The sequence below is a fragment of the Nicotiana sylvestris genome, chromosome 2 (assembly GCF_000393655.2).
Source record: "Nicotiana sylvestris chromosome 2, ASM39365v2, whole genome shotgun sequence".
In the NCBI taxonomy this organism is placed as follows: domain Eukaryota; kingdom Viridiplantae; phylum Streptophyta; class Magnoliopsida; order Solanales; family Solanaceae; genus Nicotiana; species Nicotiana sylvestris.
In genome coordinates this window covers 77,914,930-77,940,343 of record NC_091058.1, presented here as the reverse complement: position 1 = coordinate 77,940,343, position 25,414 = coordinate 77,914,930, and the positions used below count along the sequence as shown (strand labels likewise).

At 40.8% G+C, this 25,414-nt stretch overlaps 2 protein-coding genes across 4 annotated transcripts in view; one reads left to right on the top strand and one right to left on the bottom strand.

Moving 5' to 3' along the window:
• The window catches only part of LOC104219503 (uncharacterized), a 32,080-nt gene extending 18,417 nt beyond the window's left edge, over positions 1-13,663 (top strand). The window contains exons 16-35 of one of the 3 annotated variants that reach the window (XM_009770200.2): positions 283-541; positions 629-851; positions 956-1,346; positions 2,120-2,269; positions 2,360-2,581; positions 2,690-2,911; positions 3,894-4,550; positions 5,182-5,442; positions 5,532-5,879; positions 6,347-6,759; positions 6,867-7,296; positions 7,780-9,078; positions 9,266-9,526; positions 9,611-9,901; positions 9,985-10,458; positions 10,973-11,404; positions 11,648-11,926; positions 12,116-12,667; positions 12,754-12,963; positions 13,223-13,663. In XM_009770200.2, the coding sequence (XP_009768502.1) occupies positions 283-541; positions 629-851; positions 956-1,346; positions 2,120-2,269; positions 2,360-2,581; positions 2,690-2,911; positions 3,894-4,550; positions 5,182-5,442; positions 5,532-5,879; positions 6,347-6,759; positions 6,867-7,296; positions 7,780-9,078; positions 9,266-9,526; positions 9,611-9,901; positions 9,985-10,458; positions 10,973-11,404; positions 11,648-11,926; positions 12,116-12,667; positions 12,754-12,963; positions 13,223-13,342 (7,494 nt within the window). In that variant the 3' untranslated portion in view covers positions 13,343-13,663. Of the gene's footprint in view, positions 1-282; positions 542-628; positions 852-955; positions 1,347-2,119; positions 2,270-2,359; positions 2,582-2,689; positions 2,912-3,884; positions 4,551-5,181; positions 5,443-5,531; positions 5,880-6,346; positions 6,760-6,866; positions 7,297-7,779; positions 9,079-9,265; positions 9,527-9,610; positions 9,902-9,984; positions 10,459-10,972; positions 11,409-11,647; positions 11,927-12,115; positions 12,668-12,753; positions 12,964-13,222 lie in introns of all 3 variants that reach the window. The other 2 variants (XM_009770199.2, XM_070168011.1) reach the window with 2 other exon arrangements.
• Positions 13,664-14,324: 661 nt separating this feature from the next.
• Positions 14,325-15,816, bottom strand: LOC104219502 (uncharacterized). The gene is made up of 3 exons (XM_009770197.2): positions 15,615-15,816; positions 15,092-15,522; positions 14,325-14,994 (listed from the first exon to the last, which is right to left on the bottom strand). The coding sequence occupies exons 1-3, from the start codon at positions 15,700-15,702 to the stop codon at positions 14,482-14,484; spliced, it is 1,032 nt and encodes a 343-aa protein (XP_009768499.1). The 5' UTR covers positions 15,703-15,816; the 3' UTR covers positions 14,325-14,481.
• Between the last annotated feature and the right edge of the window lie 9,598 nt (positions 15,817-25,414).

Genomic DNA, 25,414 nt, shown 5'->3' with positions numbered 1-25,414 from the left:
TATAAATACAAATTGACAAAAAATCGATGAAATTAGGGTTGCAAGAGGATCAATTTTTGTGCACGCATAGAACATTGAATGTTGTATTTGAAGGCATTTTCGAGCATGTTTTAACATTAGGTTCTCATCATTTACTCCCTAAGCCATCTGAATGATATGGATAATGGACACATGCGTAGCAGGATGCTTTTTTTCGTCTGTTGAATGATATAACTGTTCAGTCAATTCATTTCTTCATTAGTTCTAATTTGGTCTTTCCTTCATGGTATCGTTGTTATGTAGGTCATACAACAGCAAAGGATGCCAAAAGAACTTCTACAAAGTAGTCTTAGACCTATATTGGTTAACTTGGCCCACACTAAAAATCTCAGCATGCCTCTTCTTCAAGGTTTGGCCCGCTTGCTTGAACTTCTGTCCAATTGGTTTAATGTGACCTTAGGTGGCAAGTTACTGGAGCATCTTAGGAAATGGTTGGAACCTGAAAAGCTAGCACAGTGCCAGAAATCGTGGAAGGCTGGCGAGGAACCAAAAATAGCTGCTGGTAGGATACAGCTTTGCTCCTAATAATCACATGGGCTGAGTGAATATACTTCTTGTTTTTGACATGTATTTCTCCTTATGGATGCAGCTATTATCGAACTCTTCCACCTGCTTCCCTCTGCAGCTGGGAAGTTTCTGGATGAGCTTGTGACGTTGACTATAGATTTGGAAGCAGCTCTTCCACCTGGGCAGTTTTACAGTGAGATTAACAGTCCATATAGGCTGCCATTGACCAAGTTCCTGAATCGATATCCAACTGCTGCTGTTGATTACTTTCTTGCTCGATTATGTCAACCTAAATACTTCAGGCGGTAAGTAGAATACTTGTTGAAATTGCATTCTCATGGTTCCATTACAAGCAGTTATGCAGCTTTTTTGCTTCCATGGTTTTCTGATATGGTTCATAAATTTGCAGGTTTATGTACATCATAAGGTCAGATGCTGGACAGCCTTTAAGAGAAGAACTTGCAAAATCACCAGAAAAGATAATTGCAAGTGCCTTTCCCGAATTTATTACCAAATCTGATGCACCTGCTGGACAAGAATCTTTGAGTCGGCCAAGCACTTCAACTGGTGATGAAGGCCTTGCTACACCTCAAGCCGAGGCTTCTGTCCCTTCAGTTTCAACCAATGTGGCACCTCAGGATGCTTATTTCCAGGGTCTTGCTTTGGTGAAAACTTTGGTCAAGTTGATGCCTAACTGGTTACAGAACAATCGTGTTGTCTTTGATACGCTGGTATTGATGTGGAAGTCGCCAGCAAGAATCTCCCGTCTGCAAAATGAACAGGAATTAAACTTAGTGCAGGCAAGTTATGTTGCATTTGCAAACTGGTATTTGTAGTCTTCATTACATAATGATCCCTTCGCCTCAAGTATTGTATTCCCTGTTGCTATTATTTGGTACTACTTATCCTTTATATCTCCCTTTTCTTTTCTCTTCCATCTTCCTTCCTTCCTTCCTTGCTTTCCTCTTCTTCTTCTTGCCCTTCCTGAGCCGAGGGTCTATTGGAAATAGCCTCTCTACCTGCTTTAGGTAGGGGTAAGGTCTGCGTACAGACTACCCTCCCCAGACCCCACCTGTTGGGATCAAACTGGGTTTGTTGTTGTTGTCGTTGTTTATTACATAATGATCCCTGGATAATTGTTTGTTTTCGAAGTGCTTGTTCAATATGCATGAAAACTTTATCTCATTGATTGCTTCATAGAATCAAAACCTAGCTCTGTGAATTCTGTTTTTGATATTTGAGATCTTTGTGTGCGACTTTGACCGTTTTTACCCATTTTGTTCCTTCTCATGCTGTTTTCGTTGAAATAATAATTAGTTTCCTCAATCTATTGGGGAAAGGAGTATGATTTACCTTTTATTGTCATGCCCCTTAAATAGTCAAGAAAAACTTTCTTATTGCTAGCAGATAATTGCATTATTTCTGAGGTTCCAAAACTATTGCTTTTTTTTTATTATATTGCCAAGTTCTCCTAATTGTGCTTCTGTTTTGGCATATATTCAGGCCATTGTTTTATTTATATATTTGTTTATCACATGAGTTTCCTGCTAAATTACGGGATAAATATTTGCAGGTCAAAGAGAGCAAATGGCTTGTCAAATGCTTCCTGAATTATTTGCGACATGATAAAACTGAAATCAATGTTCTGTTTGATATCCTTTCCATCTTCCTCTTTCGTACTCGTATAGACTTTACCTTCTTGAAGGAGTTCTATATCATTGAGGTATGTTTGTAATGCTGCTATCTGTCTATCAAATTCTTTTCTCTAGATGGAAGTGTTTGTTTTGATAACTCATCGTGGCTTGCCATTAAGGTTGCTGAAGGATATCCATCCAACATGAAGAGAACCCTGCTCCTGCATTTTTTGAACCTTTTCCAATCGAGACAACTTGGTCTTGATCATTTGGTGGTTGTAATGCAAATGCTTATTCTTCCGATGCTTGGTCATGCATTTCAGAATGGTCAGACTTGGGATGTAGTTGACTCTGCTATAATTAAGACTATTGTTGACAAGCTTCTTGACCCTCCTGAAGAGGTAAATGATTGCATCTCTTTATGTTCGTATATCCTTCATTTTCTTTTACTGATAATGTTCTGCTAATTTTGGGTATATTTCATTTTCTTTCCTGATTTATCTTTGTAGGTCTCTGCTGATTATGATGAGCCTTTGAGGATAGAGCTTTTGCAACTCGCTACTCTCCTTCTCAAGTATCTGCAGACGGACCTTGTTCATCATCGGAAGGAACTTATAAAGTTTGGTTGGAATCATCTTAAACGGGAAGATAGTGCTAGTAAACAGTGGGCATTTGTTAATGTCTGCCATTTCTTGGAGGCTTATCAAGCTCCAGAGAAAATTATACTTCAGGTACCACTATTTGTGGTGGTTCCACGATGCCATCTGCATGCAATATGTCGCTGGCGTAAAGTTCTATTTATTATAAGTTAAAAAGCACCCCCCCAGATGAATTCTACTTATCTCACCTGAATTTTTATTTGTTAGTGTGTATCAACATATATATATATATATATATATTGCATACACACGCGCATCGTATTCGATCACGTCATGGATGTTAGCTACATCAATCAATGGCATAGTATTTCAGTGATCCACTCTTATCAGTGACATGTTTCTATGTTGTCTTTCTTGAACTATGCTCTAACCTTCTCGTGGATTTTTTCCAAAGGCTACTCGCATTAGTGTAGATAGGTTTTTGGTATCTTCTCTGTTCTGTCTGTTTCTGCTACTAATGTATAAACCAAGCATTAGTACTTATGTGTTTTTTTCCTGTTTGGGAGATATCTCTTATATCCCACTGCCTCCTACCACTACAATGCTGTTTGTAACGAGACTAACTTTGATTACAGGTTTGTTGTCCATGTATGCAGTAGTTTGCTGGTCTACTTTTTTAATGCTTATTTGGCGATTTTCATAGCTTTTATGCTTACAAATCGGATAAAAAATCTTGAGCTAATGTTTGTACGTGCTTATAGAATAGGCTCGGTTGTATTTGCATGAGTTTCTGATGCCTATTATTTTTCTACTTTATCTCATTGTGAGAATCATGGATTAACTCGTGGTTTTGATTATTGATGGTTGATGCAGCATATTTTACTCCTTATTGATCATGCCCTTTAGTCATTTCTACTCTACCTCATTATGAGGATCATGAAAAAACGTGTGATTTTTATTATTGATGTTTGATGTAACGTATTTCGCTCCTGATTTGATCTTTTCCTTTAGTCCTCCAATTTGGTTCATATAACTTAAATTTTGTCTCTGAACTATATTGTGCCGTGATATTCGTTTTGTGCAATCTAATCTTAGGGGGAATTAGTTGCTGCAGGTATTTGTCGCTCTCCTCAGGACTTGCCAGCCGGAGAATAAAATGTTGGTTAAGCAAGCGCTTGATATACTCATGCCAGCACTTCCAAGAAGGTTACCGCTTGGTGATTCCCGTATGCCTATCTGGATACGTTACACCAAAAAGATTCTTGTTGAGGAGGGTCATTCTATCCCTAATCTCATCCACATTTTCCAGCTCATAGTTCGCCATTCAGATCTATTCTACAGTTGTAGAGCACAGTTTGTACCTCAGATGGTGAACTCTCTGAGTCGCCTTGGATTGCCATATAATACTACAGCTGAAAATAGACGACTTGCTATTGAACTTGCTGGGTTGGTTGTAAACTGGGAACGACAAAGACAAAGTGAAATGAAAATAGTACCTGCTAATGATGGGACTGGTCAAAATGCTGACGGACTGAGTCATGCTTCTGCTGGTAGTGTTGATCTTAAGCATCCAACGGATGGATCTTCATTCTCAGAAGATCCTAGTAAGCGTGTGAAGGTTGAACCTGGTCTTCAATCCCTGTGTGTTATGTCGCCTGGTGGTGCTTCCTCAATTCCTAATATTGAAATTCCTGGATCTGGTGGGCAACCAGATGAAGAGTTTAAGCCAAATGCAGCTATGGAGGAAATGATTATTAATTTTCTTATCAGAGTATGGCTTTCTCCTGAATTATTTTTTGAAACTCTAGGCTGGAGCATAATTCTTTCTATTTTATCCTGTGTTTGTCCACTGCTTCTATTTAGTGAACATGGGATTGTCTATTGTATCTACTTCTTAAAATAAGACAGGACATTCTATCTTATCCTATTTTTGTTTGCCTGTGATTTGCTCTTGTTGGTGTACAACTTAAATTTGGTAAATGCTTATGTGGGTCTTCAAACTTAGTTTCCTGAGATGCTTCTTTTCCAAGTCGTTGAAGCAGTTCTGTTTTGTCTGCACTTTCTTTATTCACTCATCTCGAAAGAACTCAGTACTTAATCCAATATTTGTTGTGTGAAGCTACAGTTTAATGTTCACGCTCAATCATTAGCACTTTCTTTTTGTGTCTCGGTTTGTTTGTGTGGTGGTGGTGGTTTTGGGGGGGGGGGGACTGTGCTGCGATGTAGCTGAACCATTTTAAGCAAGCGGGAGTCATGCTTCTATTTTTTTTTCTTCAAAATGTTGAGGATAAGGTGTTTCCTTTTTCAGTTTATTGTTTCCATTTTACAATACTAGTTCGCTTCGCTAGATGATTTAATGTTTCCTCATTCTTGAGTGTTAACTTGTTGAGGTCTGACATTAGGTAGCATTAGTAATAGAGCCCAAAGATAAGGAAGCAAGTTTGATGTATAAACAAGCTTTGGATCTGTTATCACAAGCCTTGGAGGTGTGGCCAAATGCTAATGTCAAATTTAATTATTTGGAGAAGCTGCTCAGCAATGCTCCACCTTCTCAGTCAAAGGACCCTGCCATAGCACTAGTCCAGGGCCTAGATGTGATGAACACGGTTTTGGAGAAGCAACCTCATCTGTTCATCCGCAACAATATCAACCAGTTATCTCAGGTATGTCCCTAGGCTAAACCATTTACTTCATGCCTATGACCCCACTTCCAATCAGAGCATCATATCTCAGATGTACTTTTTTTATACAGATTCTAGAACCGTGCTTCAAATACAAAGTGCTTGATGCTGGGAAGTCACTTTGCTCCCTCTTGAAAATGGTTTCCCTTGCTTTTCCTCCTGAAGCAGCTAATACAACACAAGATGTGAAGATGTTGTATCAAAAGGTAGAAGAGTTTATACAGAAGCACCTTGCTGCTGTAGCAGCTCCTCAGACTTCTGGAGAAGATAATTCAGGTAGCATGGTCAGCTTTGTGCTTTATGTAATCAAAACCTTGGCAGAGGTGCACAAAAACTTTATTGAACCAGCAAATCTGGTCCGTCTTCTTCAGCGCCTGGCTCGAGACATGGGGTCATCCATTGGATCCCATGTGAGGCAGGTATTACATTATGTTTCAGATGCTGTATTTGTTATCATTTAGTTTCTGCTGATTCAAATGTGAGAGTATGAGATGTATTTATTTGATAAAACCATTTTCAAGAGCATTCATTGCCCTTTGAAAGAAGTCAAAATAAAAAAAGAATCTAATGCTCTAGTGGAATTGAAGACTTCCAATGCTCATGCTATTTGAAATAGCTTTCAACATGGAGTCGAGACTCCATAACGTACACAAAGAGTGAGCGATCTATGAATATTATCCCAATTCAGGTCTTGTTCCGCGCTTAAATGGATAACTGAAACTCTTAATGATTCTGGAGTGTCTTTTGGTATACGTTAGAGCTGATTTTATGCGTTTTTCTTGAGTTTGAGTTTGCTCAATTCTTCTCTTAACTGTACGTGAGGCAGATTCTTTTAATGTAGTGCGCATTTTATTGACCACAAGTCATGGTATACTCCCACTTACAGGGTCAGAGATCAGATCCTGATTCTGCTGTCACATCTTCTCGTCAAGGTGCTGATGTTGGTGTTGTCATCACCAACCTGAAATCTGTGTTGGGCCTTATTAACGAAAGGGTCATGGTCATCCCAGATTGTAAACGATCTGTAACACAAATACTCAACTCCCTGCTGTCTGAGAAGGGTACTGACCCTTCTGTGTTGCTTAGCATATTAGATGTAATAAAGGGATGGATTGAAGTGGACATGACTAAACCTGGAGTTGCTATTGCATCTAGTACCTTTCTTTCTCCAAAAGATGTTGTTTCTTTCCTCCAGAGGCTTTCACAAGTGGATAAACAGAACTTCACCCCTAGTCCTGCAGAAGAGTGGGACAAAAAGTATCTTGAGCTTCTCTATGGTCTTTGTGCAGATTCAAACAAGTAAGCAACCCTTCGTTTTTACTTTTGCTCAGTTATTTTTCATTTGAGGGGGAATTCAGCTTGCTTTAACCATGGGCATGGGATGGAACGACCTTGTTGATTTCCAGGTATGCTCTCTCTCTGCGTCAAGAAGTTTTCCAGAAGGTAGAGAGGCAATATTTACTTGGTTTACGGGCAAAAGATCCTGAAGTGAGAATGAGGTTTTTCTCTCTTTATCATGAATCCCTTGGGAGAACACTGTTCACAAGATTGCAGTACATCATCCAAATACAGGACTGGGAGGCTTTGAGTGACGTATTTTGGCTAAAGCAAGGGCTTGATCTTCTTTTGGCTATATTGGTTGAGAATAAGTCTATAACGCTGGCTCCAAATTCTGCCAAGGTGCCTCCACTTGTTGTGTCAGGTTCTGTTGGTGATTCTACAGGGCCACAACCTATGGTCTTGGATGTTCCAGAAGGTTCGGAAGAGGCTCCTCTAACCTTTGATAGTTTTGTGGCAAAACATACACAATTTTTGAATGAAATGAGCAAGCTCCAGGTAATGGCATTTTCGTTTAGCTTACAAACATTTGTCTTGAGTCTTCCATGAGATAGCCATATACCTCTGAGCCTCTGTCACTGGTGTAAGCACTCATGATCATGATTAGAGTCGGCTTTTTGTCTCAGGTCCTTGTTTATTGTTTATTTTTTATTTATAGATAACCCTTTTTAGGTCAAATTTCTGTTGTTCTGTAACTGCATTGTGATCTTTTTTCTACCCACATTTCTTTCGAAACTCTGCTCTTCTATTGTTGGGCAGAATCTCCTTTTAGATTTGTTTATGCATCTTTAGTTATATACACTTAACGGACTGGGTCATTTGTTCTAATATGGTTATGTTGCTCCTCTTGCCTATTTGAGAGGTCAATTCTAGCCACCCTTGCGGGATTTATGCTACGGCAATTTTAACACATAATGATGTCTGCATTACACTTTTTATCTTTAAGAGTTTGTTGCATTTAAGATTTCTCCTTTGTTTAAGGTTGCTGATCTTGTCATTCCACTGAGAGAACTGGCACACACAGATGCAAACGTTGCATATCACCTCTGGGTTTTGGTGTTTCCTATTGTATGGGTGACTTTGCACAAGGAAGAACAGGTAGCCCTTGCAAAGCCAATGATAACTCTGTTATCAAAGGACTATCATAAGAAGCAGGCAACCCATCGGCCAAATGTCGTGCAAGCTCTTCTGGAAGGACTTCAGCTAAGTCATCCTCAGCCTAGAATGCCTAGTGAATTAATCAAGTACATTGGAAAGACTTACAATGCGTGGCACATTGCGCTAGCCCTGCTGGAAAGTCATGTTATGCTTTTTTTGAATGATACTAAATGCTCGGAGTCTCTGGCTGAGCTTTACCGATTACTCAATGAAGAAGATATGAGGTGTGGATTGTGGAAGAAAAGGTCAATTACTGCTGAGACGCGGGCTGGACTTTCACTGGTTCAGCATGGCTATTGGCAGCGGGCTCAAAGTCTCTTCTACCAGGCCATGGTTAAAGCAACCCAAGGCACTTATAACAATACGGTACCAAAAGCTGAGATGTGTCTTTGGGAGGAGCAGTGGCTAAGTTGTGCTGGCCAACTCAGTCAATGGGATGTGCTGGTTGACTTTGGGAAGATGGTTGAGAATTATGAGATATTGCTTGATAGTCTGTGGAAACAGCCTGATTGGGCATATTTGAAAGACCATGTTATCCCTAAGGCTCAAGTGGAGGAGACACCAAAACTTCGTATTATTCAGGCATATTTTTCCCTCCATGAGAAGAGTACAAATGGTGTTGCAGAGGCTGAAAACATTGTCGGAAAAGGTGTTGATCTTGCTTTGGAACAGTGGTGGCAGTTACCTGAAATGTCCATTCATGCCAGAATTCCCCTTCTACAGCAATTTCAACAACTTGTTGAAGTTCAAGAATCAGCTAGGATAATTGTGGACATTGCCAATGGAAATAAACTTTCTGGAAATTCTGTTGTTGGGGCTCATGGTGGCCTATATGCGGATCTTAAGGACATCCTTGAGACGTGGAGACTGAGGATACCAAATGAATGGGACAGTTCATCTGTTTGGTATGATTTGCTTCAATGGAGGAATGAAATGTATAATGCTGTGATTGATGCTTTTAAGGATTTTGGTACTACAAATTCACAGTTGCATCACCTTGGATACCGTGACAAGGCGTGGAATGTCAATAAGCTTGCTCATATTGCTCGCAAGCAGGGACTTTCTGAGGTGTGTGTGTCTGTATTGGAGAAAATGTATGGACATTCGACCATGGAAGTTCAGGTATTACGTACTGTCTTTTTTGTCTACTTTGGTTCTTTCCTTCAACTCTAATGCTTATGCCCCCCCCCCCCCCACCCCCAAAAAAAAAGAAAAAGAGCAGACATGAGTATCCTAAAAAGAAAAAGGAGGCAAATTTGAATAGTTTGATATGCATGGTTTGATGTGCTTTTCTTTCGTATGTTTACAGGAAGCTTTTGTAAAAATAAGAGAACAAGCAAAGGCTTATCTAGAAATGAAGGGAGAGCTGACTAGCGGCCTTAATTTGATAAACAGTACTAATCTGGAGTATTTTTCTGTTAAACACAAAGCTGAAATCTTTCGCCTCAAGGGAGACTTTCTGTTGAAGCTTAATGATTGCGAAGGGGCTAATCTTGCTTATTCAAATGCCATCAGCCTTTTCAAGAATCTGCCGAAGGGGTGGATTAGTTGGGGAAACTATTGTGACATGGTATGTATTTGCTTATTGCGGGATCTTTTTTTGTTTTAAAAAAAAAAGGAATTCCTTAAGATGCTATATTTTGACATGTGGCAGGCTTATAAGGAAACACACGAAGAGATTTGGTTAGAGTATGCTGTTAGCTGCTTTTTACAAGGCATCAAATTTGGTATTCCTAATTCCAGAAGCCACCTTGCACGGGTTCTATATCTTCTCAGTTTCGATACTCCAAATGAACCCGTAGGGAGGGCATTTGATAAGTACCTGGAACAGATACCCCACTGGGTTTGGCTTTCTTGGATTCCACAGTTATTACTTTCCTTGCAGAGGACAGAAGCTCCACATTGCAAGCTTGTGCTATTAAAAGTTGCTACCGTCTATCCACAGGTAATGTTGTGATTGTTGGTGTTTTGTGTGTTTGATATTCTCAGTGACCTTCAGAGCTGATGCCATCTCACATGTAATTGTAGGCTTTGTATTACTGGTTGCGAACATATTTGCTTGAGCGCCGTGATGTTGCAAATAAGTCTGAATATGGTAGAATGGCAATGGCACAGCAGAGAATGCAGCAAAATGTCGCTGGTGCCAGTGCAGCTGGATCTATGGGCCTTGTTGATGGGAATGCTAGAATGGCTGGCCAGAGTGGGGGTTCATCAGCTGTTGACAATCATATTCCCCAGGGAGCTCAGTCCGGTGGAGGTGTTGGGTCACATGATGGCAGTAGTTCTCAAATTCAGGAACCTGAAAGGCCAGACAGTAGTATGCCCTCTGGTAATGACCAGTCCTTACACCAGAGCTCATCAGGCGGTGATGGAGGTCAAGCTGCATTGCGCCGTAATAGTGCTCTGACTCTGGTTGCATCTGCTGCCAGTGCTTTTGATGCAGCCAAAGATATAATGGAAACTTTACGCAGCAAACATTCTAATCTTGCCAGTGAACTTGAGGTGACTGGTCTTGCTTATTTTTTCACAAATAAAAGTCTAGTTAGATGATATAACCGGTCCATTTTTCAGTTAATACAGTTGTGAAACATTAATACAAGGATGCTATTCGATTCGGAAAAGGATTGGATATTACGTTTTCTCAGAATCTTTTAACTTGTGCACCTTTTCATTGATACCATCTGAAAGAAAGATAAATTCTGGTTTTCATACTTTGTGTACCTTGGACATTATGGAGAGAATGAAAATTAAAAAAAAATGAAGCATTTGGAGGGGCTCGGAGTCGTGACTTATCTTTTGTCTGCTTTTGTAATTTTGGCGTAAAAGAAATTACCAACTTATTGGTTTGATTCTTGGAAGCTTAATAAGTACTTGTATTACATAAGAAAAACACCAACTTGTGTAGTACAAATAAATATTTTGATTTTTCAAAATGGATACCCTACAAATTGTAAACCTATTTTGTCATTCAAGTGTAAGTAGATTTGCTGACGCGTCTTCTGAAAAAATATCTCAGATCTTGCTCACAGAGATTGGATCCAGATTCGTCACTTTACCAGAGGAGAGACTGTTGGCAGTTGTTAATGCTCTACTTCACCGTTGCTACAAGTACCCTACTGCAACTACAGCTGAAGTTCCTCAGTCTCTGAAGAAGGAGCTTTCTGGTGTGTGTAGAGCATGTTTCTCAGCAGATGCAGTGAACAAACATGTTGAATTTGTAAGAGAATACAAGCAGGATTTTGAACGTGATCTCGATCCTGACAGTACTGCAACATTTCCAGCAACTCTTTCTGAACTTACTGAAAGACTGAAGCATTGGAAAAATGTCCTGCAAAGCAACGTGGAGGACCGCTTTCCAGCTGTGCTGAAGTTGGAAGATGAAAGTAGGGTGTTGAGAGATTTTCATGTTGTTGATGTGGAGGTTCCAGGGCAATATTTTACCGATCAGGCAAGTATCTTAGTCCATTCCTTTCCAAATGCAAGTAGAATGTAATGTCAAAAGGATGCAATAAAAGCCCAAAACTGGGACATGAATTTCCAGGTGCAAAATGTATTCATAAGGCTTTAGTTATATAAATGACAAAATGTATCCATGGTTCAATGGGACTTGTTTCTTGGTTTCCCTTTTCTTCTGTTTCTGCTTTACCAGATATTATAGTGCTTCACCCTGATTTTTTTGTCTTTCATTTAGGAAGTTGCGCCCGATCATACTGTGAAGTTAGACAGGGTGGGAGCTGATATTCCAATAGTGCGGAGACATGGAAGCAGCTTCCGCCGTCTGACTCTGATTGGATCAGATGGTTCTCAGCGCCATTTTATTGTTCAGACATCTTTAACACCAAATGCTAGAAGTGATGAACGGATCTTACAGCTTTTCCGTGTGATGAATCGGATGTTTGACAAGCACAAGGAATCACGACGGCGGCACATCTGCATTCACACTCCTATTATTATACCCGTGTGGTCTCAGGTAATTACTAAACCCATCTTTACCTCATAAAATAGTGTTACATTATCCGGTTTTTGCTCTATTGGCAGAAATAGGAAGCCACTTTTTGAGGCAGCCATGTTTTATTCGGTTGTAACATAATTGCGGTAGTGATGCAAATTGCATTGTTCACTGAAATTGTATTGAACTCCATGTGAATTCATGTAATAGGTTCGCATGGTAGAGGATGATCTGATGTACAGCACTTTCCTTGAGGTTTATGAGAACCATTGTGCTAGAAATGACCGAGAAGCGGACTTACCGATCACATTTTTCAAGGAGCAACTCAACCAAGCAATATCTGGCCAGATTTCACCAGATGCTGTTGTTGATCTCCGTCTTCAAGCATATAATGAGATAACAAAAAGTTTTGTCACGGACAGCATCTTCTCACAGTATATGTACAAAACTCTATTGAGTGGCAATCACATGTGGGCTTTCAAAAAGCAGTTTGCTATCCAGTTGGCTCTTTCTAGTTTTATGTCTTTTATGCTACAAATTGGTGGAAGGTCTCCAAACAAGATATTATTTGCTAAAAACACTGGAAAAATCTTTCAGACTGATTTCCATCCTGCATATGATTCAAATGGAATGATTGAATTTAATGAACCGGTGCCCTTCCGCTTGACTAGAAATTTGCAAGCATTTTTCTCTCATTTTGGAGTAGAAGGTTTAGTTGTTTCTGCCATGTGTGCAGCTGCGCAGGCTGTGGTCTCCCCTAAAGTAAGATTTACTTCTAATATACATCTTATTTTCTACTTTGTTTAATTCCTCAATGCTGATGGCTTCACTTAAATTCCAATGTGCAGCAAAGCCAGCACTTATGGTATCATCTGGCTATGTTTTTTCGAGATGAGCTGTTATCTTGGTCTTGGAGAAGACCTCTTGGGATGCCTCTGGCCCCTGTTGTAGGAGCAGGTAGTCTGAACCCCGTGGACTTCAAACAAAAAGTCACTACAAATGTTGAGAATGTCATTGGACGGATCAATGGAATAGCCCCACAGTACATCTCTGAAGAGGTATTCACTTTTTTTCCCTTCCCTTTTTGGTGCTATTTATATAAATTTTCAAAATTCCTCACCTAGTAATGGTACTACCACTTTCCGATTCAATAAAGTTGGCGCAGTTGCTATCTCCTGTGTAGTTCAGCATGAATTATATGTTCCCGCATACCTGTATGACTGAAATTACAGGCTTTAGATAAGTTAATATTTACTTAATATCTATTTAAAATGCCTACATTGTGACATTGTGGTGTTTTGGCTTCTACTTGTATAGGAGGAGAATGGCATGGATCCGCCACAATCTCTGCAGAGGGGTGTAGCGGAGTTAGTTGAAGCTGCCCTTACTCCAAGGAACTTGTGCATGATGGATCCAACATGGCACCCTTGGTTCTGATTTTTTTTTAAAAAAAAATCTAATACGAAGTTTTAGGTGTCTAGTAGTAATCTAACATTAAGTACAGACTGTATATAGTCTCTTATTTACCTTTAGGGGATGCAAGCAAAGATAATGCTGTAAATATTATTGCCGTGTATATAAATGATATCTTTTTCAGCTAGGCACTTATTATTTAGAGGAAAATTTCCTTAGTCAGCAACAGCGGAATTAGTTAAGCTCATAGTGCAGCGAATGTATCATCCTTCTGAGCTACTTCTGATACTATTAAAGAAGTTTTATTATTGCAACAGCTTGTAAATATATCAGCCTTTTGATTTATATTACCGTGATCGTTCTAGCTAAAGTAGCAAAAACAACCGAATTATTTGACATAATGCTCAAGCCAGGTGCTTAATCAATAGAGGGGCTCTCAGTAGTGCATTCTTAAGATAATTGACGAAGGTCCAACATCAGGAAGGTCACGATTGAATGTCGAGAGAGGATTTGTCGGTTTACACATGTAAATGCGCAGAACATTAAGGAAAACAATAATGGAGTTCAAATGAAGTGTGCAAGTAAATTTTGATTTGTATGAGAACTGAATTTGAAGCCAATTGGTTGTTGAGGTTGGAAATGAATCTTGGTCGTTCTGTATGCTTTCTTATCTACCTTTCGATAAAATACTAGGTTCGCTTTCTTAATGTGCATAAATTTGCCCTTCTTTATTTTCGTTGATCAGAATGTGCATGATAAGTTTTGTTACTGATTCTTCCAGTCGCTGCTCCTTTTAGGACCTTTAACTTTTTTTTGAGTTTAATAATTGTTTGGTTGATCTGGACACGGCACAATATTCTGATCTACTTTAACTAATTGGTGTGCTCGAGAGGGGTTCCATGTCTTTTAGTTTTCCTTAGGGTAAAAAACTCCAATATGGCAAAAACTGAACCAAAAAAAATAAAAATATTTAATGAACAAATTTATCTGGACTTGGATAAGCATGGAATTGAAAAGAGATGATTTTGAATTAATTCAATATGGCAGCATACTTTCTATGGTCCAAATCAGATATGAACCAAAAGAATAATATAGCAACAGTAATACAAAAACTAAAAAGACAAAAAACCAAAAACAGCAACAAAAAGCTAACAATCTTCTCTTCATTCATTTTCCTCAGGGAAACGAAGATGCTTCCCTTTTGGAGTTGGCAATCCTTTCAAATGCAAGACACCTGGCGAAGCAGCAGAATCCTCCTCTTCAACTCCTTCAATCTCATCTTCACTGTTGTACACAAAACGAGTGTGCTTTCCCTCAAATTTTGCATTCACGTTAATCTTGCTAATTGCTTCACACAGTTCATCAACTAAATCTCCATCTTCTTCATTTTCATCATAGTTATCATCATCATATTCTTCTTCTTCTTCTTCAAGTCCTCCTTCTTCCTCATCTTCTTCATCATCTTTAGTACTTGCATTCACTTGAATTGACCATATAGATGAATTGTCGTCATTCTCTTTACTTTCAGCCTCACCTCCTTGGTATGACACCACAGAGGAACACACTGATGATTCTTCTGATTTTTCAGAAAAATCAAGTAGCAGAGATCTTGTTATGTAACTCTTCTCAGTTTCAAGACTCCCCCGCTTTTCCTCCTCAAACATCTCATTCATTATCTGTAACATAAAATATTAACAAAAATCAAATCTCTAAAATACATAATCAAGAGAGAATCTTTCATGAAAAAATTGATATGGGCAATGAAATATACACCTGAGAAATGGCAAACTTGTCCTCGACAGGGGAAGCGGTAACAACAGGCAACTCATTGACAGAGAGATCCATAAGAGGAGTGTTTGCCGGAGTTGGGGCAAGAAAACCCATAGGAGAATTGACAATGCCTTTGAGATGAAGAAAAGGCCCATTTTGCAATGAAATTTTCGAGATCACGGCTTGTTCTTCAACTTTTTGCAACAAAGTCTTAACTTGGCCCCTCAACAAAGCTTCCCCAGATCCAGGAGTAGTGCAGTGTTTGGCTTGGACATTAGTTCTTTTCTTGGACATCTCAGAAGATGGGGTCTCCAAATTTCCCATAGCTAAGCCAACAATTGGGGAATCATTTGTTATGTCAATCAATGCTGATTGTTTCCCAGTTCTTTGTCTTGATTGTGTAACTGCTTTCTTATCAGATTCTTCAATTTTCTCTGAACAAGAAAAGAGCAATAGAGAAATGAATTTTTGGAAAAGAGAAAATCAGATGAATAGTTTAGAAATGAAAGGGTAATTAGAAACTTACTTGACAGAGGGATCTTGTTAGCACTGTTAGCAGTAGCCAAGGCTTGTGATCTTGTCACTCTTCTTGTTGTTGATGATGGAGTCTCCATTGATGAATCAAGAAAATTTGCAGTAAGTTTGATTTTGGGTCACTGGTTACTATTAAGAAGATCGAAAACTGCAGAGAGAAGAAACAGACAGAAAGAGTAACGCAATGAGATGATGAGATTTGGGCAAAGGGGAAGATGACTTTATAGTTGTGGAAATAAGGTTTGGGGACGGGCAAAAATAAAGTGACCGTTAGAGCGTTCTGTAGGCGGCGTGTTAGCAAACTAGCCGTTAGGATTTGAAACATGGGCTTGGGCTTCTTTGGTGCGTTTTGAGCCCATGCGGCCTATGTCTGGGCTAGTTCGAGGGGTATCAGCGCACTTTCAAAAGTTCCTCATTGGCCTGTTTTGTTAGTGAGATGAAAACGTAAAAATGGCGCCGAATGGCTAGTTTTTGGACCACTTGTTAATATTTAGTCAACTTAAAAATATAATTGTGAAATTATTAATTTTTATGTAAAAATAAAATTTGAACTAAAATATCCTAGCTAGAAGGAGGAGGCGATGGTAACAAAGGTCGTTGCGTAAAGGGGGAAGTGGTGGTGGAACAAGAAACGAGAGGAGGGGTAAAGTGGAGTTGGGGCGATGAGATGACATTCCGACTATGACGTCCACCTCATCAGAATGTTAGGCCACCTAGGATGTTGTTTTCATGGTGGATAACCTTAATGGAGGAAGGTATTTTTGCACTAGTTTTCTTTGGAGGTTTTGGTGAATCAAAAATATACTTGGGACATAAAAGATCCTTTTTCATTTAGTGAAAGAGCATTTCTGGTCATTTTTTTAATTATTTAACTCGAATAATTCAGTATTTCAAAACAGGTTGTCGTTCATAAAAAATAATTTTATAATTAATTTAACAATTTTGAAAGCCAACTTATAAGACTTGATTTGGAACAAAGGGTAGTCATTAATGATTCTTCCTTCAGCAATGATATTGGTCACTAAAGGTAAAAACTTACCCCAATTCAATATTGTTACTAAATAAATAAAGGCACTGATAAACCCATCAGTAAACTAACTTGTCTTCACTAAACCTTACTGTGTAGTCAATTTGTTGGGCATATAGTAGTTTAATCGATGTAATTGACTAGCATACTTAGGTGTCAGAATATAATTAATTCAATACTTATGTGATCTCTTCAACTTGTCCTAAGGTTGAAGGTTGAAGGTTGAGTAGGTGACATTATTATACTGAAGGGTCATAATAGATTCAACCCAGGATAACCCGTCAACCATTTTTTGACTTTTTGGTTAAAATCCTAACCAACAAGTTGTTTTCAACCCATTATCTGAATGTCTAAATTAAGGGGAAGTTACATTGTATACCCCTTTCAAGAACCCTTAACACACTATGCTTCAATAATAAAATTACATGTAATACATATCAATTAATTACCCTACATACCTATTTAGTTATGTCATGACCCAATTCCCTGAATCCGGTCGTGATGGCGCCTCTCGTGAAGACAAGGTCAGCCAGACCAAAACAGACCACCTCTTTTAAACAGTTAAATACCATAAGTAGTTTTAAAACGTGATATAATAACCATAATTTGCGGAATTAACGATAACAACAGTAGAAACCATCCCGACACAGCCCAAACCGGGGTGTCACAAGTCATGAGCAACTAATAGTTCCGGATACCAGTCTACTAGATACGAAGTCCGTTACAGAAGTTCAAGAACATGAAAATAGTAAGATAAGGGAGGCACGGGGGCTGCGGACGCCAAAAACTACCTCGTAGTCTCCGAAAACACTGCCTGGACTGGGAGGATCAACACTCAGGAGCGGACTCTGCGACGCCTGAATCTGCACCACGGTGCAGGGAGTAATGTGAGTACTCCGACTCAGTGAGTAATAATCATAAATAATGGCTGAAAGCAAGAAAATACGTAAAGGCACAAAGCAATTTTATCAAGCAGTAAAATCACTTAAGGCAGTAAATCCATGAAGAAATCAAAGGAAGTTCCTTTAAACCAAGTAAAACAGGTAATTTAGCAGGTGAATAACAAGTAGAAATCCGCCCCTCGGGCACAGTAACAATCACTCAGAACAGTATCAGCCCCTCGGGCTCACTCTCGGTACAATATCAGCCCCTCGGGCTCACTCTCAGTACAGTATCAGCCCCTCGGGCTCACTCTCAAATCATGATGAGTACCCGTGCTCACTGTGGGGGTGTAGACTCCGGAGGGGCCCCTTACGGCCCAAGCACAATATCAAGCCATCTCGTGGCAATAACAAGTATCTCAGGCCCTCGGCCTCATATCACTCAGCATATCCTCACATATGGCCCTCGGCCTCACTCAGTCCGAAAATCATCACAAGCCCTCGGGCATTAGTAAAACAGTAGTTCTCAGCCCAAAACATCATTTAGAAATATCATTTAAGTTCAACTACGAATAAAAGTGGCTGAGTTTGTAAAACAGTAAATATCAACAGGACTGAGTTCAATTAATAAGTCAAACAGTGAGGAATTAGTGATAAAAATCCTCGGAGGGTTCAAATAGTTGGCACGAAGCCCAAATATGGCAATCAGCCCAAATCATGACGATAACAAATAAGTTTCAGTCAAATACGCGGTAAAATCATCAATCGGGACAGACCAAGTCACAATCCCCACTAGTAAAAGACCCCACGCTCATCACCCATCGCGTGTCTAACCTCAATACATCACTACAATGTGCAATCCAGGGTTTCAAACCCTCAGGACATCATTTACAACCATTACTCACCTCGAACCGGCTAATTCTCTAGCTCGCGACGCCTTTGCCCTCGAATTGGCCTCCACGCGCATCGAATCTATCCAAAATCAGAACGAATACGTCACAATATGCTAACGGAACAAAGCCCAAGCGAAAACAATCGAATTATCACAAAATTCCAGAAATTGGTCAAACCCGACCCTGGACCAGCATCTCGGAATTTGACAAAATTCACAAAACTAGAATCCTTATACTCTCACGAGTCTATCCATATCAAAATTATCCAATTCCGATACCATTTGGCCCTTCAAATCATCATTTTATATTTTTGAAAGATTTCACAATTTTCTTCCCAAATTCCATCCCAAATCACAAATCAAATGATGAATTTAATGATAGATTCATGTACTCTAGCCAAATCTGAGTTAGAATCACTTACCCCGATGAATTTCTTGAAAAACCTTCGAAAAATCGCCAAAATCCGAGCTCTCTAGGTCAAAATATCAAATAAAATCCAAAACCTCGTATTTATAGAGTACCCCACAGATTTCCACCTCAGCGGGCCGCACAAAATCGACCGCAGTCCGCACAAAACCAGTGCGGTCCGCACAAAAACGACTGCGGCCGCACAAGCTTTCCTCTGCAGTGACATGCTTTAGTATTTTGGCCATAACATTCCCTAAAGACGTCTAAATTACAATATCTTTACTTTTATGGAAACTAGACACTAAGGATTACAACTTTCGTTTTTGAATTATCTCAAAATTCCTTGTAGATCAATAGATATGAGCTTCCAAAATAGGACCAGCGGAATGTTCTTCATCGCGGCCGCACACCATTTTGTGCGGTCCGCACAACACCTACCGCGACCGCACTTCATTTTATGCGATCCGCACAGCACATACCGCGACCACACTTCTTTTTGTGCGGACCGCGTGGGTGAGTTCTGAGGCCTGCAACCCTTCTGGACCTGCTACAACTATAATTTTCGGCCTAAAACATCCCGGAGCCTACCCGGAACTCCCGGAACTTCAAACCAATTGTACCAACACATCCCATGACATCGTTCAAACTTGGTCAAAACTTCGGAATGCTCACAACAACATCAATCACCAATTTAACATAGGATTCAAGCCTAAGAACTCCAAGAACTTTTAAATTATGCTTTCGATCAAAAAGTCTATCAAATCTCGTCCGAATGTCCTAAAATTTTGCACACACATCCAAAATGACACAACGAAGCTACTGTCACTCTTGGAATTCCATTCCGACCCCTATATCAAAATCTCGCCTATCAACCGGAACCGCCAAAATATCAACTTCGCCAATTTAAGCCTAAATCTTCTCTACAACTCTAAAACTCATTCCGAGCCTTCTAACACATAAGTCAATATTCGGTTGACTTTTCCAACTTAAGCCTTCTTAAAAGAGACTAAGTGTCTCATTTCTTACCAAATCCTCTCCGAACTCGAACTAATCAACCCGATCACATAAAACATGGATAACAAAGCGTAAAGAAGCTAAAATAGGGGAAAATGGGGTGGTAACTCATGAGACGACTGACCGGGTCATCACATCCTCCCCAACTTAAACAAACGTTCGTCCTCGAACGAGTCAAGAAACATGCCTGAAGCCTCAAATAAGTGAGGATATCTGCTTCGCATCTCCCGCTCGGTCTCCCAGGTAGCCTCCTCCACGGGCCAACCTCTCCACTGCACTTTCACTGAAGCTATATCCTTTGACCTCAACTTTCGAACCTGACGACCCAAAATTGCTACCGGCTCCACATCATAGGTCAAATCATCATCCAACTGAACCGTACTGAAGTCCAAAACATGAGACGGATCCCCAATATACTTTCAGAGCATAGAAACATGAAATACCGGATGCACACTCGACAGGCTGGGTGGCAAAGCCAGCTCATAAACCACCTCCCCAATCCTCTGAAGCACCTCAAAAGGCCTAATGAACCGCGAACTCAACTTTCCTTTCTTCCCAAATCTCATAACACCCTTCATGTGCGAAAGCTTCAGCAAGACCTTCTTACCAACCATGTAGGACACATTTCGAACCTTCCAGTCCGCATAACTCTTCTGTCGCGACTGCGCTGTACGAAGCCTCTCCTGAATCACATTCACCTTCTCTAAGGCATCCTGAACCAAATCTGTCCCCAATAGCCTAGCCTCGCCGGGCTCGAACCAACCAACTGGAGATCTACACTGCCTCTTATACAAAGCCTCATATGGAGCCATCTGAATACTCGACTGGTAGCTGTTGTTGTAAGCAAACTTTGCAAGAGGTAGAAACTTATCTCATGAACCTCTGAAATCAATAACACAAGCACGCAACATGTCCTCCAATATCTGAATAGTACGCTCGGACTGCCCGTCCGTCTGAGGGTGAAAAGCTGTGCTCAACTCCATCTGAGTACCCAACTCTCGCTGAACAGACTTCCAAAACTGGGAAGTAAATTGAGTACCCCGATCTGAAATGACAGAAACTAGAACACCATGCAGCCGAACAATCTCTCATATATATAACTCTGCTAACCGCTCTGAAGAATAGGTAGTACAGTTAGGAATGAAGTGCGCGAACTTGGTTAGCTGATCCACAATCACCCAAATAGCATCGAACTTCTTCAAAGTCCGTGGAAGTCCAACAACAAAGTCCATAGTGATCCTCTCCCACTTCCACTCAAGAATAACCATCTGCTGAAGTAAGCCACACAGTCTCTGATGCTCATATTTCACCTGCTTACAATTTAGACACCGAGCTATAAATCCCACAATATCTTTCTTCATTCTTCTCCACCAATAGTGCTGCCTCAAATCCTGGTACATCTTCGCGGCACCCGGATGAATAGAATACCGCGAGCTATGGGCCTCCTCCAAAATCAACTCTCTCAGCCCATCCACATTGGGCACACAAATCCGGCCCTGCATCCTCAACACCCCATCATCACTGATGGTCACATCTCTGGCATAATCATGCTGAACTCTGTCCTTAAGGACAAGCAAATGCGGGTAATCATACTGGCGCTCTTTGATGCGATCAAATAAGGAAGACCGAGAAGCCATGCAAGCCAACACCGGACTGGGCTCCGAAATATCCAACCTTATGAACCGATTTGCCAAGGCCTGAACATCAATTGCAAGGGGTCTCTACCCAACTGGAATATATGCCAAACTCCCTATACTCACTGCCTTTCGGCTCAAAGCATCGACCACCACATTGGCCTTTCCCGGATGGTACAATATAGTGATATCATAATCCTTAAGCAACTCCAACCATCTCCGCTGCATCAAATTAAGATCCTTCTGTTTGAACAAATGCTGAAGACTGCGATGATTAGTGAACATCTCACAATATACGCCATACAAGTAATGCCTCCAAATTTTTAATGCATGAACTATGGAAGCCAACTCCAAATCATGAACGGGGTAGTTCTTCTCAGGGGGCTTCAACTGACGAGAAGCATATGGAATAACTCTACCCTCCTGCATCAATACACAACCAATCCCAACTCTTGAAGCATCACAATACACGGTATATGAACCTAAAGCTGATGGCAAGACCAATACTAGAGTTGTGGTCAAAGCCGTCTTGAGCTTCTGAAAGCTCTCCTTACACTCGTCCGACCACACAAATGAAACACCCTTCTGAGTCAATTTGGTCAAGGGAGATGCGATAGATGAGAATCCATGAACAAACCGGTGATAATAGCCTACCAACCCAAGAAAGCTACAAATCTCTGTGGCTGAGGACGGTATAGGCCAACTCTGAACCGCCTCAATCTTCTTTGGATTAACCTGAATACCCTCGCTGGACACCACGTGCCCTAAGAAAGCCACTGAACTGAGCCAAAACTCACACTTGGAGAATTTTGTATAAAGCTTCTCCTCCCTCAATCTCTGCAATACAACTGGCAAATGCTCCGCGTGCTCCTCCTGACTACGCGAGTACACCAGGATATCATCAATGAATACTATAACGAACGAATCAAGATAAGGCCGGAACACGCTGTTCATCAAATGCATGAACGTTGCTTGGGCATTGGTTAGCCCGAAAGACATTACAAGGAACTCATAATGACCATATCTGGTCCTGAAAGCAGTCTTAAGAATATCTGACTCCCTGATTTTCAACTGGTGATAGCCCGAATGGAGATTAATCTCGGAGAACACTCTCGCTCCCTGAAGCTGGTCAAATAAATCATCAATGCGAGGCAAAGGATACTTGTTCTTAATTGTTACCTTGTTCAATTGCCTATAATCGATGCACATTCTCATTGTGCCATCCTTCTTCTTCACAAACAATACCGGCGCACCCCATGGTGACACACTAGGCCGAATAAACTCTTTATCTAGGAGTTCCTAAAGTCGTTCCTTCAATTCTTTCAACTCCGCTGGTGCCATATGATACGGTGGAATAGAAATAGGCTGAGCACCCGGCACTAGGTCAATACCAAAATCAATATCCTAGGAGTCTCAGCTCCAATATCCCTCACAAACGCTAGATATGAAAGGCAACCTTTCCCAACCATACACTGGGCCTTCAAGAAAGAGATCACTCTACTAGGAACATAATCAATCGCATCACGCCACTCAATTCGCGGTACACTCGGCATACCAAAGTGACGGTCTTAGCATGACAGTCTAGAATAGCACGGCATGGAGATAACTAATCCATGCCCAAAATAACATCGAAATCTACCATGCTCAATAGTAATAGATCCACTCGGGTCTCCAGACCCCCAATAGTTACCACACATGATTGGTACACACGGTCTACAACAACAGGATCGCCCACCGGGGTAGATACATGAACAGATAAAGCAAGAAACTCACAGGGCGTACCCAAATAATGAGCAAAATATGATGACACATAAGAAAAGGTGGAACCATAATCAAATAATACAGAGGCATATCTATGGCAGACTGAAACAATACCTGTAATGACAACGTTTGAACCAATGGCATCTGGCCTGCCTAGAAGTACATAGAAACGGGCCTGACTGCCCCCTGATCGACCTCCCCCTCTAGGGCGACCCCTGGCTGCCTGACCTCCACCTCTAGCTGGCTGGGCGTGTGGTGAAGTAACTGGAGTAGAAGTCGACGGCTGACCCCTCTGCTAAGACGAACTAGCAACACGACGAGAGCAATGCCTCCACACATGCCCAAACTTTCCACACTCAAAACAACTTACAGGTGATGGAGAAGGGGACTGAAGGGAACCCTCACACCAGAGTGACTAGCTGACGCACTCGGCATAGAAGAACCCGGAGCTGACAGGGCACGAGATGAACTCTGAGCTGGGAGGGCACTAAGTGATGACTGGTCCTGCTGAGTACCGTGATAACCATGACCCGAAGATGCCCCACGATAACCTGGGCGGGCTGACTGAGCAGGCCTGAAAGAACGACCTCTACCATGCTGGAACTGGCCCCTCGAAGGAGCACCACTGTATCTACCAGATCCTCGAGGCTTCTTGGCCTCCCTCTCCTCCCGATCCTGACGGCAAACCGTCTCAATCTCGCGAGCGATATCAACCACCTCCTCGAACGTAGCACCCAACACTCTCTCTCTAGTCATCAGAATACAGAGATGGTAGTTAAGGCCATCAACAAATCTCCTGATCCTCTCACGATCTGTCGGAACCATCCACACGACATGATGAGCCAACTCGTGCTCGGGCACAGTAGAAATAATTTTATAATTAATTTAACAATTTTGAAAGCCAACTTATAAGACTTGATTTAGGACAAAGGGTAGTCATTAATGATTCTTCCTTCAGCAATGATATTGGTCACTAAAGGTAAAAGCTTACCCCAATTCAATATTGTTACTAAATAAATAAAGGCACTGATAAACCCATCAGTAAACTAACTTGTCTTCACTAAACATTACTGTGTAGTCAATTTGTTGGGCATATAGTAGTTTAATCGATGTAATTGACTAGCATACTTAGGTGTCAGAATATAATTAATTCAATACTTATGTGATCTCTTCAACTTGTCCTAAGGTTGAAGGTTGAGTAGGTGACATTATTATACTGAAGGGTCATAATAGATTCAACCCAGGATAACCCGTCAACCATTTTTTGACTTTTTGGTTAAAATCCTAACCAACAAGTTGTTTTCAACCCATTATCTGAATGTCTAATTAAGGGGAAGTTACATTGTATACCCCTTTCAAGAACCCTTAACACACTATGCTTCAATAATAAAATTACATGTAATACATATCAATTAATTACCCTACATACCTATTTAGTTATGTCACGACCCAATTCCCTGAATCCGGTCGTGATGGCGCCTCTCGTGAAGACAAGGTCAGCCAGACCAAAACAGACCACCTCTTTTAAACAGTTAAATACCATAAGTAGTTTTAAAACGTGATATAATAACCATAATTTGCGGAATTAACGATAACAACAGTAAAAACTATCCCGACACAGCCCAAACCGGGGTGTCACAAGTCATGAGCAACTAATAGTTCCGGATACCAGTCTACTAGATACGAAGTCCGTTACAGAAGTTCAAGAACATGAAAATAGTAAGATAAGGGAGGCACGGGGGCTGCGGACGCCAAAAACTACCTCGTAGTCTCCGAAAACACTGCCTGAACTGGGAGGATCAACACTCAAGAGCGGACTCTGCGACGCCTGAATCTGCACCACGGTGCAGGGAGTAATGTGAGTACTCCGACTCAGTGAGTAATAATCATAAATAATGGCTGAAAGCAAGAAAATACGTAAAGGCACAAAGCAATTTTATCAAGCAGTAAAATCACTTAAGGCAGTAAATCCATGAAGAAATCAAAGGAAGTTCCTTTAAACCAAGTAAAACAGGTAATTTAGCAGGTGAATAACAAGTAGAAATCCGCCCCTCGGGCACAGTAACAATCACTCAGAACAGTATCAGCCCCTCGGGCTCACTCTCGATACAATATCAGCCCCTCGGGCTCACTCTCAGTACAGTATCAGCCCCTCGGGCTCACTCTCAAATCAT